General features: G+C 42.5%; 1 protein-coding gene across 1 annotated transcript; it reads left to right on the top strand.

Annotated features, from left to right (window-relative positions):
• Positions 1-4683: 4683 nt before the first annotated feature.
• Positions 4684-16693, top strand: LOC129581648 (uncharacterized). Its single transcript, XM_055472849.1, has 10 exons — positions 4684-5291; positions 6429-6928; positions 7401-7655; positions 8896-10044; positions 10647-11468; positions 12157-12449; positions 12872-13201; positions 13890-14236; positions 14741-15485; positions 16154-16693. The coding sequence occupies exons 1-10, from the start codon at positions 4936-4938 to the stop codon at positions 16325-16327; spliced, it is 4971 nt and encodes a 1656-aa protein (XP_055328824.1). The 5' UTR covers positions 4684-4935; the 3' UTR covers positions 16328-16693.
• Positions 16694-16710: the final 17 nt, after the last annotated feature.

The raw sequence follows: 16710 nt of genomic DNA, 5'->3' as shown, positions 1-16710 counted from the left end.
CGAGCGAAGCGAGCCCGCGTTTCTAATTCAAGACATGTTGAGAGTTCGTTGAAACGGAAGCACCAGTGACCTTTAGGTTGCCACGTGACCTTTGGGTCGCCACCGATTTTCATGGTGATTCCTATACAGTTTGACATGCTGAGTTGAACTGAATACTCGGGGACCTCGAACTGGGACCCCGAGGTCGCCATCACGACATGCACCATATGTGCACATTGTGATGTGCTGAGCCGAAATAAAGTACTCAGGGACCATCGAACCATATATTGAACTATTCAGATGTCTTCGTTTTTAGCTATTTTAATATTTGTAATAAATAAATATTTATAATAAATAAATAAATTTATTATTAAATTATATATGCACTGACTTTGATATTCTGGTGTTCGGAGATTCAGTTATAGATGTAGCTGTTAGGTAATTCTGTTGTTTAGGCTTCTAATCATTTTAAACAATTTTAAAAAAAGTGAAGTTTCTAGGAATATAAATTCAGAAATATTTAGAAATATTTAGAAATATTTAGAAATATTTAGAAATATTTAGAAATATTTAGAAATATTTAGAAATATTTAGAAATATTTAGAAATATTTAGAAATATTTAGAAATTTAGAAATATTTAGAAATATTTAGAAATATTTAGAAATATTTAGAAATATTTAGAAATATTTAGAAATATTTGGAAAATATTTGGAAATATTTGGAAATATTTGGAAATATTTGGAAATATTTGGAAATATTTGGAAATATTGGAAATATTTGGAAATATTTGAAATATTTGGAAATATTTGGAAATATTTGGAAATATTTAGAAATATTTAAATATTTGGAATATTTGGAAATATTTAGAAATATTTAGAAATATTTAGAAATATTTAGAAATATTTAGAAATATTTAGAAATATTTAGAAATATTTAGAAATATTTAGAAATATTTAGAAATATTTAGAAATATTTAGAAATATTTAGAAATATTTAGAAATATTTAGAAATTGCAGAGATTTGTACAGAAATATCAGAAAATATAATTTTACAATAATCAAATGTATATTCAGAAATCTGGTAAAACATAATTGCAGATTCGAGGAACGCGGTTCTGAGGTCCCGGGGCACTTCAGTTCGACTCAGCATAGCAAACAGTGAATATATGTTATAAATCGTTTTCGCGACCTCAGGGACCCGGGTTCGATGGTCCCTGAGTACTGGTTTATTTCGGCTCAGCACATCACACTGTGCACATATGGTACATGTCGTGATGGCGACCTCGGGGGCCCAGTTCGAGGTCCCCGAAGACTTCAGCTCGGCTCAGCATGTCAAACTGTATAGGAATCGGTGGCGACCCAAAGTCACGTTTCGACCTAAAGGTCACTAGTGCTTGCTCTCAGCGAACCCTCAACATGTCTTGAATTAGTAACGGGCTCGCTTCGCTCGCCATCTTGAGGAGAAAATCTCGGTGGCGACCTCGGGGACCGTGGTTCGAGGTCCCCGAGCACTTCAGTTCGACTCAGCCCTTCAAACTGTGTATATAATGAGAAAATCTTGGTGGCCTCGAGACCTGGGTTCGAGGTCCCTAAGTACTTCATTTGAACTTCGAAAAAAATTCTCTTTTTGACCATATCAAATTCCTCCCTCCCCGCTCATGAATTCCTCCTCTTTTGACCACGCAGAAATTCCTCGCTCAAAATTCTCCTCTTTTGACCCTGGCCTTTTGAAATACGGGAAAAGGAACCTGCATGCAGTCGGTTTCCTATACGCCATACGGCAATCCATAAACCGTTTTATAAAAATACGAAATATAAAAAACAAAATGCATGTTTGGATTTTATGTACGTCTGTTCCATCTGTCTTACATGTATTTTTATACGTCAAACGCTAAATGTGGTGAAACATCTACCAGGTGCACGTAGTGATATGTAGCATAATACATGTACTTACGTAAAAATGCTAACTGAGATACAGTGACTAAAACATCCACTCTCCAGTATTTGGCGGAAGTACTGCGTCGGTGACCTTTCGGCAAAGACGTCAGTACAGCATATGTTATGGACCCAGGACGAGTACTTATACAGCATATATCCACGTATTGCAATGCAGCAATATGAACCAGCAGTACCGACTATCCCGCAAATAATTGAACAAAAAAAAATTAAAATTGCAGAAGTGTCTTCTTATATTTAATTAATTCTGCAGAACATTCTAAAAATATGGTAGCGCCCTGCTTAGATGCCGCTGCCCGTCATGTATGCTATCAGGTTCCATTTGCGAATAACAGAAATAATTGCCCTCAATCGGCACCTTTATGATGACAATTTCGTGACCTACGAAGCATTACGTTAATAGTGCGTAGAAGCATGGCGCCGACCGGAACTGGCGCGGGATAATTATGGCGCCCTTTGATAAATCCAGTTGCAGAAGACCACCAAGATTATTCCACAGGAACAGCCTTTAGCAACGGAAAGTGACTGGATCTGTGAAAATTCTTATAAAAGTGTGTTAATAGAGTGTGTCACCCGCGCTAGAGCTATGGCCTATTCTGACGGGAGCTAAGATATTCTCCATCGCTTACTACACTATCTCCATATATAACTTAACTTTTGTGCCAGTTTATGTCACCTCTTTTATTACAGGCTACTTTGAACTTCAACTCACCTGTGCGCGTTATCATTCGGACAAGTATTCACCATGCTGTGTTGTGGAAACTGGCAGGAATTCTGGGCACTTGTACTGGCCGGTCTGACCGTTGCCGCTGTGTGCTTCGTATTCCGCATTGTGGCTGCCTATTGGATATTTGGGCGCTTGGATCGTCCCGTCTGGATGATGATTTTTGGCTTCTACGGCGCCACGGATCCAGAATGGGAAGACTTGGATGCTGATAAGCAGCCAAAGGACTCGAACGGGCAGTATCCATAATTCGCTACGGATCACCGAACCAGTTGGCAAAAGGTCAACTGAATGTCACAATTCGGCTTTACTCCGTTTCATGGACTCTCTACTACACTGGTTTACGATTACTTACATACCACGTGAACGAGTTCACTTACTGTAATATCTGGTCACTCACTGCATGAATCGCTGTACATAAACACGTTCGTCGGTTTGCATTCGGATATTAGAAGCCTACCTGTACCATTGCTAATTAGCAGTTTTGCCTGCCATAACGGGTCGTAATTTTGTCTTATTGAAGTTAACGTTTCAGTTCGGACAAAGTACAAACTGATGAGGAACAAAGTATGTATAACAATTGTTTGGAAAGCGTTGAAATTTTTCATACATTTCAGAGTTTTCTTGAAACATGTTTTCAGGAGTACTGCGGAAATTTTTCAAACGCACTGACGTTTTGCGAGATTTATGGTTTATTGTTACAAATTTCTCATGTGTTTGACGGCACTGGCCTTTCTCCATGAACAATTAACACGGATAACGGGAATTGTATCGCAGTAAAATGATGAATACTCAGTCCGTACCAACTCAAAGTATGACTTACAGATACCTCTTTGTTATAAAAGAAGCAATCCATAATATGCAAAGTAATTTGCGGAAAGAAACCAATTAAAACGGGAACCATTAGTACATTAATTACTACGGGTCCGCGGCCTTTCTTGCAGCTTAGGACTTACAATTACATATATATATATATATATATATATCATATATATTACATTTTTCATGTACATACACAGACATGCGCATCTACAACACGCTTGCGTACTTTTATGTAAAGTATTTTTATTGCATTACAGTACGGTAATTAAAAATATGGATATTATTAATTTTCAGGGGTTTAGAGTACGCGGCTTCGCGCTAATGCTATATAGATATTGGTTTAATGCGATGTGTAATTCAGCTACATTACACTGATAATCAATGCAAATTACTGTTTCCGGTGAAGTATGTATGTTTTCTACGCACTCTGTGTGCGCAATTATGTACCGCATACGAAGTACTGTACTCGTATAGATATCTCCGTATCATTACGTTTCATTTCGTACATGTCAAATCTACTACTGACCAGTGAGTGTAATTCTCTGACTGCAAATGAACGTCCATAAACTGTCATAATTATTGTATAAAACCTAACTCCAGTTTTGCTATTTTAAATATATTTTTTATTCAATACATAACGTGATCGTACGTGCCATAACTTTATATTTTAAATTTCAGTTACGATTATTTTATAAAATGTATTCCTGCCATGCATTCACCAGAATAAACAATTTTGGCTCCATAGAATAATCTATATTTCAAAATACTGCTTATGTTTATCTTTGTTGTGGTTACTGTTCAACGTGACGACGTCCACATATTACGTCGGAAGTTGCGCTGTTCAGTGTCTGTAGACAGTTATTTAATTTTTCAGAAGATTTATTTGGAAGTTGTTTGTTTACAATTAGTTTATAATTATTTAATTACGATTTTCGTATTTGAGTAAGTACAGTATTAGTAAAATCGAATTGAGCGAACCCACTAATAAACAGTCGGATTTGCTCCCACCGGCCCACCATGGCGTGAAACACCAAAAACTGGAAAACAGGACCTGTCCCCGGGTTGTTTGCCCAGCTTATGTGTATTGCAAACTTAAAGCCGCTTCGTACAAATTTCAGAAATGCGTCAGTGTACACACATACACAATTGATATCAGCTGTGAGCCGAAAATTACAAAATGCCAAATCTATCGGTTGGAGGCATAAAGTAATCAGATAGTGGCAGGTTTTTATCACGATCTATGCGGGCCAAATTCGCTACGAGGGTAAACCGAGACTCTGCAGTTGTGACTTGTCATTTGCTGTACTGTACACTGTGCTGCGTGCTTCTCTCCGTGTATGTGTATCTTTTTTTCTACCGTACTTTTCTCATTTGTAATTAGTGTTCTGTGGCTATAAATCTCGCAAAATCGATGAGGAAAACCTGAATTCTTCGTGATTACCAGCGATTGCACAATGGCCAACCGCGATCGGCGCAGTACTTCGTCTGCCTTCACGCGCCGCGATCAGCCGCCGCAGCAGCAGCAGCGCCGATCGCCTGAATCATCTTCACGTTCATCATCGCAGCAACAGCCGCAGCAGCAGGCCAAACACGACCAACGACCTGCACGCGCTTCTTCGCGCCGCTCTTCGCCTGGTCGTGCCATGGGTCCCTTTCGACGGGACAGTGATTATCCGAAGAATTCGCAGCCGAATTCCCGGATGATTAATCGGAATTATCGGGAAAATGTGCACCGTAAGGAGCCGCTGGATCATCGCCGCAACAGCAGGCGAACGCGGTTTAACGGATTTAACGGGAATACTCAGCAGCGGTATGTTCTGTTTTTTCTAGAAATATAAAATCTTAATTTTCCCCGATAGTAGGATTAAAGATTTAGACGAAGAGAAACGTTTGTTTTGCTTTTGAAAGCGAAAATCTGCAGCAGCCAATTTTTCGATTTTTATTTTGGTGAAAAACGTTTTTAGACAACTTTTCCCTGTTCCGACTGCATGAAATTACGTAGTCTGAACGGGTTGGTAACCGCGCGCGCAGCGTTTTGTCGTTATCCGTCTCGAAAATCTGCACCGTCTGATGTAACACTGCGCATTGTGAAAATTTATCCGTGCATCTCGTTGTGTTGCTATTACATCATACAGGGATTTGCGCGCGTGTGGCCCGTTCTGCGCGTTTGTTGGTAAACAAAGCAGGCACAGGTGGTTTTGGTTTCCAATCCTGATTTTGTTTCTTGAGCAGTTTCCCGCGAAATGATGCGGCAGATTTTGGTTTCTATGTGATGATTGCGATGAGTGAACGCTGGGGATACTCCCGTTTGCATCGTTACTCGACCAGCTACACGTATGCAAATATAGTGTTGCCAACGAAATTTCGAACGCAGGGTTCGCAGCAGCCGCAAATTAATTTTGTTGAGATATTTCGTTTAGATTTTTTCCTGTTCGAAAAGATTTATCGTGCCAGTTCGTTTTTTGCCAAACTCTACATTTCTTCATTAATTTGCATTTTATTCATTAGTCAGAAGTTTCGCTGGTTGAAATTTGAACCGTTCGAGAAACTTCTCCTGTTCGTAATATTTGCGTTTTACTGTTTTTGGAATTTTCCCGCGAAAGTTCGTGAAAATTATTCTTCCGCGGCGAGACTTGGCTTTTGTGTGGAAAATTGATTATCCCGATAAACCGCAAAAATAGCTGCGGAATTTTACGTATTATTTCAGTTTTTAAAATCTACTTCGTTAGTCGAAGGTTGGACGGAGCGTTAGAAATGCAGGGAAGTCTCTAATGTATCTACTATTTTTCCTAGAAATAAAAATTTAAAAAAATTATTCTAACGGTGGGAGACTCTGGTTTTGTTCGAGAAATTGTTTAGCCCGATAAATCGCAAAAATAGCGGAGCGCGAGTGTTATAACCCTTCCGCGCGTCGTGCCCTAAACCGCCGTCCCTTTCATCCCCGCAGACACCCGCCCCCGGCGCCCCGCCGCGCCCTCCTGGCCACCCCGCCCCACTCCCCGGGCGGCCGCCAGCACCCCCCGCGGCGTCCCTACCCGGGACCTCACCACCACCAGCCGCAGCACAACCACCCCAACCCCTACTACCGCCATGCTCGTCCTGCTCGTGCCCGTCCTCCTCCTCATCCGTGGACTGCGGCACAGTCTGCCGCCGGCGCCGGCGGCCCACTGGACGGCCCTGCTCGCCACCCATCTGGACCTCCTGATCGGCCTGTGGATTTTTTTGAATATGATGATTTTCCAGATCATTCTCCAGCAGCAGCGCTGAAAATCAAGGCCGAGCATCCAACGCCGCATCGGCTGTCGCGCTGGGATCGGGATCAGCGCCCCGGGAGTAGGAAGCACGAGACGGAACCGATTTCTGAGGATGAGGGCGTACGATGGACGGGTGATCGAAATTGGGAAGGTGATAGGAAGCGATCTCATGCCAACAGTCCGGTGGATAACGGTAAGAAAAAATTAGGGAATTTTCTAATTTATTTTCTTCTGTTTTTGTTAATTGTTATAAATTGTAAAATTCTGATTTAATTGCTGCAGTGCAGCTAATACAGAATTTATTTTCACTAATATCACGCATTTTGTTATTTTTATTTCTTTTTTATCTCGTGTCAGGTGGTCCATCTAATTATTTTGTTCACATTTTATAGAGAATATTTGATAACAGATACGTGTTCTGTAATTAAAGCCTTGTCTTAGCTCCTACTCAAGTGTCTTGAATAAAATCTTGAAAAAAAATAGGGAAAATAATTGTTTGCAGTTTTATCTGCGAACAAGGCGCTGTTTTTTGCTGAATCATTAGACATTTTTTAATGGAATTTCAAACATTTTTCTTCACATTATTTGTGTTTTATGTGTTCATGTTTTGCGCATTTAATCACTCAATACGACGGGTGTTTCATGTGCTGCTCGTTAAACCGTAGATTCTGCGCTGGGAAACACATCGGAGAGCCTGCACACGGACGATGAGGATCCTGTTGAAAGGGTCCTGTATATTGACGCCGATTCCCAGGATGATCAGGTTATCGAAACAGCTGACTCAGCGCAAACATCACCGGCTGATTGTGTTGCGAGCACACCGGCAGTTGTGACAAGCAGTGTTCCGGCGATCGTTTCAGACGATGCTGCGCCGACGAGTGTGGATGCTGTGCCGATAGTACCGGAAACGCCGGATCAAGGTAAGCTTTAACTATAAATATTTTCGAAACCTATCCTTTTTAATTTAAAGTTTTTTACTTGTTTTACTTATTGTTTATTTATCATTTAATTGGGTATTTTTATAGGAATTTTAGTTCTATTAATATTTAGTCATTTTACTACTCAGTTGAGAAAATTAAGCTTGTGAGTGTACCAGAATATTTACGATTAATTCTTTTTTCTATCTGAATTTAATTATTTATTATTTGTTTGTTTTATTCAGTTTTATTCTCGACATTGTTTCCCGAAATATTTTCGTTTTCTTTTACGTGTACGTCATAAATTGGCTCTGATAATTATAATTAGTTTCGTATTTCGGAAGAAGTAGCGGAAGAAATTGGTTGGCCTCTTTCAGGAATTTACAGAATAATTGCTGTAATTTTTAACTGAATTAGGCCGCGTTTCCAGGTTTCTATAAAGCGGGGATTATTAATAGCCACTCCAGTTTTCTGTTCGTGCTGTTCTGACATTAACCATTACGTAAGGCGTCTTTTGAAAACCGGTTAGGTGAGGCGAGGTTGCATAGATTGTAGTCAGTACTTTTACATGGCAACCGATGCATTCAATACTGCCGTGCTGGAAGAAATCGGCCAGTTTCGAATAAATTGCCAAAAATATGGTCGACAGAAGCGATTTACTTTTCACATTTTTTTTCTTTTCCGTGTTGGCGATTGTGACTGCAAGCCTTAATCGGCTGTGCAACGTTGGAAACACGATACCTTATCTTACATAACCGGAAAAATACCGGCAATGGCAAATATTGCCTTATTTGTTTTACAATTAGCAACGCCGATGTTACAGTACAACTGTTCAAGCATGCGAATTTCTGCATTTCTCTCAGAATGGTTAATATTTAAACAACAATCAGGAGAAAATAGTAAACAATTTGGAAGTGCATATAATTTATAGCATACAGAAATTGTGAAATTAACTTGAAAATTTGGTAGCTGCAGAAAACTGAAATTTTACTATGGTGGAATCTGTGCTGCAGATTAATGAAGTCTAAAATTATTATTAATTATTTAGTCTAAAGTTAACTGCTTCTCTGCATTATTTCTAAGCAGTCACCGGAGCTTTGTACTGTTTAATGGGTTGATAAACGAGAACTACCGAGCTTTGTTAAAACAATCGGAGCTGTTATTGTCTTGTTGATATATGCTCGTATTGGCGTGAAATTCATATTGTTGTAAAATACAAAAATTAAGAATTATTCAAATTTAGTGTTGGATATCGTGGAAGATCTGGTAACTTCCAGCGTGGACGACAGCGGACCGACGGTGACCGCCGTGGACCAACCCCCTGAACCCGATGCCCAACCGGACACCGATCGCCTTTTATCGGATGTTAGCACTTTTCCGGAACCCCTGGTCTCCCCGGCCTCACCCACTCCGGATGCCGAAAGCGACATGGAATGCGACGTATTCGAGGAAGCATCACCCAAATCAGTCCAGCCGATGATCCAACCGATGCCGATTGTCCAACCGATTAAATCCCCGTCACCGAAAGAGCCTGTGCGAATGTTCCGCAAGAAAATGAAACCGATTCGCCGCCGCGCGGCCTCCTGCCCCTTATTCGAACCCGACGAGCATATCCCATTGCGGAGCGTGAAGAAAAAGGAAGAAGAACCGGAGAAATTGTTCACGGAGCGGATCCGGGAGCTCTCCCCGGTTTCGGACGTCGGCGAGGCGGAAAACTCCTTCGAACCTCAGTTACTGGTTCCGCCGTTGTCCGCGCTGGAGACGTATGTCTTCCCGCAAATCTCATCCGGATATTTCAACCTGGATCCGCTGCACACCGTCCGATCGAAATTGACCCCGTCGACGCCGGTTCCCGCGGGAATAATCGCGTCGGGTGCCGCGGCGTTTATCGAAATCCTCGATCGCCTGAACTCCGATGCCGATCTCTCGTCAGAATACGACACGCTCTTCTCCCATCTCCAAACCCACCTCCAGTGCGCCGTGGAGTATTTCAACTGGTTCTCCCCGGCGGATCCGGTTGCCGAGCAACTGGGTGTCCAGTTTGTCAACGCCATGAAGTCCTATCTGGCGGAGACGAAAAGCAGTCCGACGACGGCGTTGGAGGTGCTGTTGAGCGTGATGCTGCGGGTGGAGGGTGTGCCGGAGTGGATGGGAGCATCGGGGCTGGTGGACGCCCTGCTGGAGTGCGGTGGTGTGGCGGGGAATGTGTTGGAAGCGTGGATGGTGTTGGTGGGAAAGGCGAAAGACGTATTGATGCGAATGGAGCCGCGGATGAAGAAAGTGGCCGGCGGGCGACGCAGTGCGTTTGTGGGACTGTGGGAGCTGCGGATGAGCGTAGAAGCCGCCGTGGAAATTCGTTGGGTGCAGGGAGAGAATGGCGGGAATAATGCCGGTATGATCGAATGGGGAACAGTAAGGCAGTTCGGTTGAGACGTTGATTAATTGGCAGAAATAGTTATCTATTTGTTTATTTTGATTCACTTACTAATAACGTTAAAATCTATGGTTTGAATATTAGTAATGCACAATCTGGTTTTTTTTGAATTATTATCCGAAGGAAGAAAATTCACTAACATTTTAACACAGCAAAAGTACACACTTGTAAAAAAGTGGAAAAGTTGTAAACAGCAATTATTCAGCATTAATATCCTTTTGTCAGAGTTTGCGGTTATTCGAATAGGTTACCAACGAATCCCTTTAGGAGCCGCTTCTCTACAGTTTTCGTGCTATTGAACTGGAGCACATGAGCACCATACTCGATAACTGTAGAAGTATGAATTTTCTTTTAATTATTACTGTATTATTTGGATCTCGCGGTTTTAATTTGGTTTATGTTTTTTTTTCTTAGAAGTCGTTAACATTTTTGTAGTAATTGTTAGTGGGTTTTGCAGAATTTCAGCATTCCTTGAAGTGCCATATACCTTTATTTTGTATATAATAGATTGATTTTTTTCGTTTATAATTCCGTTGTCATGAGATGGATGAAATTTCTAGGTCCAATTATGAAAGCGCGTTTGGATGGCATCTACGGTGCCCTGGAGACGCTCCTGACCAAAATCACCGACTATCGCAACCTCCAGCGTGAACCTACGATACAGTCTTTCCTCGATCCGCACGCCGCCATCATTGCCTGTCTGGACCAATGCAAATTCCTCCCCTGGCTGGCCGACATCCACACCCGCATTCTGGAGTTAGACCAGCGCGACATCACCGTCTGGCGCATACGCAAACTCATCTCCGATCTCCTGGACACCCTCCTCCACAACGAACTGACCGGGGCGTACCTCCTGAAAAAATCGATAAAAAATTCCACAAAAATCCTCTTTGACGGGTTAGTCAGGAGCGGGGATAATCTGGAGAGCCTCCGCACCGCGCAGAAGATGGCCACCGCCATGGAGACCGTCCGTTGCATCGATCAACTGATCGTGGAGTCGTACGCCAACACACCGGAGATGGTGACGCAGCTGGCGTCCCTGGTACAGACGGATGTGACCGCGGGGATCGCGGCGAATGTGTTAACGGGGAAATGTTGTCAGGGGGTACTGCGGCATTTAATGGAGAAGGCGGAACGGGTGCGACCGGTGTTTGAGATCTTGGTCAACGGGGTGATTTGTCAGCCGGAGCGTGGAGTGTTTTTGATTGAGTGCCTCGGGGAGTTGGCGGCGTGCTACCAGCAGCGGGAGGATATGGTGCAGTACTGCGCGCTGACCTGTGCCGGGGTGCTGGCCAAGGAGTTCCGCCATGAGCCGGTGAAGGCGCGCTTTTTCCAGTGGGTGGTCAGGGAGTTGGGGACGCTGCAGATTCAGAGTATTAATGGTGCGTTTTCTGGTCTGTAGCCTGATTTTTGCTCATTTAACATGCACTGACCGCTGTTAATTGGATTTAATTGATATTAAAATTTTCGTTAAATGTTAATTTATTTCAAAATTTTATTGTAACTACTGTAATGCCGATTTAGAGTCCTTTTAGTTGTCAGTAGTTGTCGAATTGCGTGATCGTTTCCCACAGTATGCGGAATAGGAAATTTCGTAGAACAACGGCTTCTCGTCGAGTATTGCATTTGGCTTAATAGAGCTTGCCTTTAATAATGCCAACGAAAAAGCGTTCAAATAAATGATTTTTCTGATTGACTTTTTGAATTGAATTGAATTGCTGATTAAAATATTTTAAATGTAATTTTTCAAGTTTTTTATGGTTTTTAGAGCACAGTTGTACCTGTATCGTGTTAGTATAGCGTTAGTTGCGAACTTGTCAAGGCGGTTGATTTACTGAATAGTAACGATACGTAATGTTACTTCTGTAAGTTCTGTTCTCAGTAATAGAAACTAGTTTTTAAGATACAGTGATTGCGGCCCGCTTCTACGATTTTACTCGTAGAGGCATGCTTTTAAACAGGAAAATTAAAAATAGGAATGTGTGCTTGTTACACGTAAAACGTTGGTCAGTGCAATACAAAGTAAAAACTCAAATAAAATCTGAATCAATTTCCGCTGTGTTTTGACAGTGCCGGACAGTGTCATTTACGTCCTGCTGGACACTTGCGTCTACTGCCTGACGTTCTGTCTGAAGTCGCAGGAACGCGTGGCGTTGGCGCTGCAGGGCAGCGGCGCCGTGGTATTCGTTAATTTGCTCAAGTCCGTGCGTGTTGTGATTGAAAGCATTCTGATCTCGACGACGGTCCAGCCGGCCTCACCGTCGCTCAACATCCAGCTGTGGGAATCCGCCTGGATTAATTGTGCCAAAATATTCGCCCTCGCCGTCCTCTCTGGAGTTATTCCTGATTCATTGGCTATTCTGGTTAGCAGTCGTGCTTCATATCAGTTATAGACTTATAGGAAAGTGTATTTATAAAACAAAATAAGCGCGAATAAAAAGCATAATAGAAGAGATGCCTGCGGATTAGAACCAAATGGAAAAATTAATGGAAAATTACTGAGCTGCTTTTCTGGAAAATTTCCGAGCTTCATGTAATATGTGTTTGTAGATTTGGGTAGTGGGAAGTTTAAACTAAAATTTATTAGTTAGGGTAGGGAACTGAGTTACTGAAATCGGTTGACTCATAGGCGATAGAACTAAAATTATCGGTAAAATTGCTGGCTTGCTGAATTAAATCGAATATCCGGCAAAATTTCGTTTCGAAAGTTACGCGAATTTGTTTCATTTCGATTGTTTGCTCCATACGTTTTCTTGTAAGAGAGTGATTTGGTATTTTTTGATAGACATTCACTGAAATGGTGAGTTTTTCCTGCCGAGCGGAATTGCCGGTGAGAGACGGCTGCCGTACGGCCGTTCAGAAGGAACTGGCGCGCGGATTGAAGGAGATCGTGCGGCAGACCTTGTGCAGCCTGAATCCCGACGCTCTGTACTCTTCTGATCTGTACAAACACGTTCACATGGCGATGTGTGCGGCCACCGCTCCCGGTCAGCCGTTAGCCAGTCTGTGGGCCTACCTGGCCATCGTTAACCGACTGCGGCCCGATAATCTCCACACGGCGCCGGACATTGTCAGCGATGAGTGGATCCGCCGACGGAATAACTGGGAAGCGCTGGTAAGTGGAAACCGGTGCCGGTTTGGTGATCGTTTAGATTTTCGGAATTTAATAATTCAGATAACGGTGTTTGTAGTTAGCCCGGATTTCGGCGTATTTTAATCTTAAATACCAGTTGTTGAATTTTCTTTTACGGTATTTTTCAGAAGTTTTTAAGATTTTTAAATTTTTTATGCCGGTGAGTATGCCTTTTCGTCGCCAACTTGACGAAATATTTTGCATTTTTTAGAAGTTTTCGGTTGGGTTATTTCTTTCAGTTTATTTGGTTTATTATCCGAAGTGAGTGGGAATTTATTGCTTCTAACCGTTTGTGAATTTTTTAACATGTAGATTGTTCTGTCTGCGAATTTTATCATTATGCCGTTTCGTCGTTCATAAGATCTGGCATTTGATGTTTGCCGGTGCATTGACAAGTTTGACATTAATAAGAGTGTCGGTACTTTAAATGGTAACGAGTTTTCGTAGAACAACGGCTATCATTGACGGGAAGGCGCTCGGCAAATGATATGTGATTTAACAAAGTACAGAAGTTTTGACTGGTTTACGATGACTTTTCTTTTGTATTTCTTATGATCGCACCCTGTTCTGTTCTTTCTGTTTTTAAATTCGTAATTTAGCATTTGGGGTGACCGTGATAATTGTGCTAACTGCAAGTCTGCAGGGATTAGTGATTGCTGTATGCTGTTAGGTGCGTTTGGATTTCACCCGCCTGAAGTGCATCATCTGCTACGGCCTGTCGACGAGTATCGGCTACGCGGACGCTGACTTCCGGTTGTGGTTGTGGCGCTACTGCGAGATGTCGGCGCCGGCGGCCTACGAAGCCGTCTCGGTGCTGTGGTGGACCTGCACGGTCGCCATTAAGGACGGCCTGCATGAAGAGAAGCTGGCGCTGATTCTGCAGAAGTTGGCGGCCCTTTTGCGCGTGGATATTGTGCGCACCGTGTCGCTGTATCTGCTGCAGCCGCGGCCGGAAACGACCACACCCGATGGGCCGTTGGAATATATTGATAATCCCATCGGCTGGCATCCGAAAATGTATGCGAATAAATTGAAGAACTTTTCATTCACTTTCACTATTTTTAAAAAATATATTTTATGCGCGATATTTTTGGTAAATTTGTATTACTAAAACTTCCTTGTCCTAAAGAATGGGCTTTTTTTCCCTTTTTGCCTCCATTATTTGTTATCCTTCTAAGTTTTTGTATTTTAAATTCTGTAAATTATTTGTGCAGCAGTACAGAAATTTATTTTTGTCCACAAAAAACATAAAATTGAAGAAACGTTTCACCCAATTAAAATATCAAAACTTTCAGAAATTTTTCTTCATTGTTTTCTCAAATTTTAAAATTTATGTGATCGATCAATACAACCAGCAATAAAAAGAGAAGCTTCAGGGAATCTAAAGAATATATTAAAAAATTTTTATTTTTGCCGACAAAACTGCACCAAATTCCTGAGTACTTTTAATGGTAAAATTAAAGAAATTATTTAGCATAATAATGGGGCCTTTCGCTGGTTACATTATTGTAATTTATTTAGGTTTGACTATTTCCTGACCTTATTATCCACCGCTCCGCTTTATACGAAGAACAACCAGCTGCCCTCCCTGCATCCCGTCTTGCAGATCATCACCGCCCTCCTGCCGCCCTGGGCGCCACCCCACACCCCGCCCACCCTCCAGCACCACGTCCCGGCCATCATCAGCGCCGTCCTCGCCCGTCTGGAGACCAAACCCAGCATCCCGCTGCTCGCCACCTGTTTCCCCTTCTTCCACATCCTCCCCTACTACCCGGACGTCTTCCTGACCAAGAACGCCAAGAAACCCCTCCTGAACCGGCTCCTCCTGGAATTGGCGCGGGAACTGCGTGCCGACCCGCGGAACCCCGCCTGGGTGGTGCTGGCCCACCGCCTGGTGGCGGTCTTCCGGGATTTGGGTGCCGGAGGGCGTGTGGAATGGCCGGAGGTGCGCAGTATGGCCGGGATGGTGGTGGCGTACACCCGGGGATATGATCGGCAGCGCCCGACGTACCGCTTGATCCAGAACCTCGATCCGGAGCGGGCAGCGGTAGGGGATGGAGAGCCGGCCACCCCCGAGGTGGCGGAGTTTGTGGGGCTGGTCAAACGGATGTTGGGGGAGTTTGCTGCGGAGGGGAAGAAAGGGAAGGGAAAAGAGAAGGAGAAGGAGGCCGGGAAGGGGAAGGAGATGGTGGAGTGGTTCCGGACGTATGTCGAGGAGATGGCCGGGCTGGATGGGGCGGCCTATGAGCGCTGGCAGCAGGAACAGGTACGGCGAGTGAATTTACAAGCGTTTTGCTAATCACCGTCTCGACACAGGTTTTTGTTGATTTTTTTATCACTTTTTTGTTTCACGTTGAGACGTTTTCTTTTCTCTAAAATTTTTTTTTTTGTAAATATCACGGTATAACTTTGTGTGGCTCATCGCTTTTGACTTCTATTCTCTTCAGTTATAATACATATCTGACATGTGCATCCGTGTCGAAATAAATTATGTACATAATGCAGGTTAACATCGTAGAATGCGGGCTACTAAATTTGACGCCGTAATCGGTTTCAGCGGTCGCCGACATTTTACAGTATATGTACTTAGTTGCAGTAGAATTCTCCGTTGATTTTTTCATATCTGTTACGCCTTGATTGTTCATTTTGTTTTCAGGTTTTTAATCGCGGTATTAAGCGGTTCCTTACTTTTCCATAATTATTACTACATAATTTCAGTTAGTAATTTGATAGCATGGAAGTTTGTTAAAAATTATTCTTCAGTAAAAATTGTGAATTTTATTTGCTGCTGTTATTGCGTAAGAATTATACAAGTAAGTAACTGGTTTTATTGATTCGTTAATTTTTTAAATAATAGTTTTCGTGATACCTAACGATGGATTGCAAGTGCTCCTTTTTTCCATGTTTTCACTGGTTTTTAATGATAATTTCCAGGTGGACCAGGCGGTATACATGTACAGTTCGCAAGCGGTAACCGACAAAAAGCCAGCGGTCGCGAAACAACCGCTCGTCCTCCTCAACGACGCCATGAAGATCGAGAAGATGCTGTCCGACTGGATGCGCCGTCAGAGCGGTCCCGTGGCGTCCACCTCGACGGCGGCGGTGTAATAATGAACGAACGCCCGTGGTATTTAAACTCTAGTTGTTTTTGTTGTTTGATAGCCTTTTGAAAATTAATGGCCTTACTAATTCTCGGTTGCGGCAAATTATAGTTCCTCTTCTGCCTTATAAATTAACAAATTTATTTTGGAGATAGATTAGTGCACAAGTGGCGATTGATAAGTTGACTGTTATACTGGACAGATTTCTGTTTCGGATGGCGATTTGTTTAACGTGATATATAGAACCGATTCGCGTTGAGTTTTTGTTGGGATTTCTTTGTTTTACGGTGTTCGGAGATTTATTTTTATTGATGGCTAATATACTGGAATGGAATTCTGGGCATAAATTGTTTTTTGTGCATTAAAAATGAGGGAAGCCTTGATTTTGTA

This window comes from Paramacrobiotus metropolitanus, unplaced genomic scaffold (assembly GCF_019649055.1).
Source record: "Paramacrobiotus metropolitanus isolate TYO unplaced genomic scaffold, Prichtersi_v1.0 Parri_scaffold0000006, whole genome shotgun sequence".
Lineage (NCBI taxonomy): Eukaryota > Metazoa > Tardigrada > Eutardigrada > Parachela > Macrobiotidae > Paramacrobiotus > Paramacrobiotus metropolitanus.
This window is presented reverse-complemented; position numbering and strand designations above follow the sequence as displayed.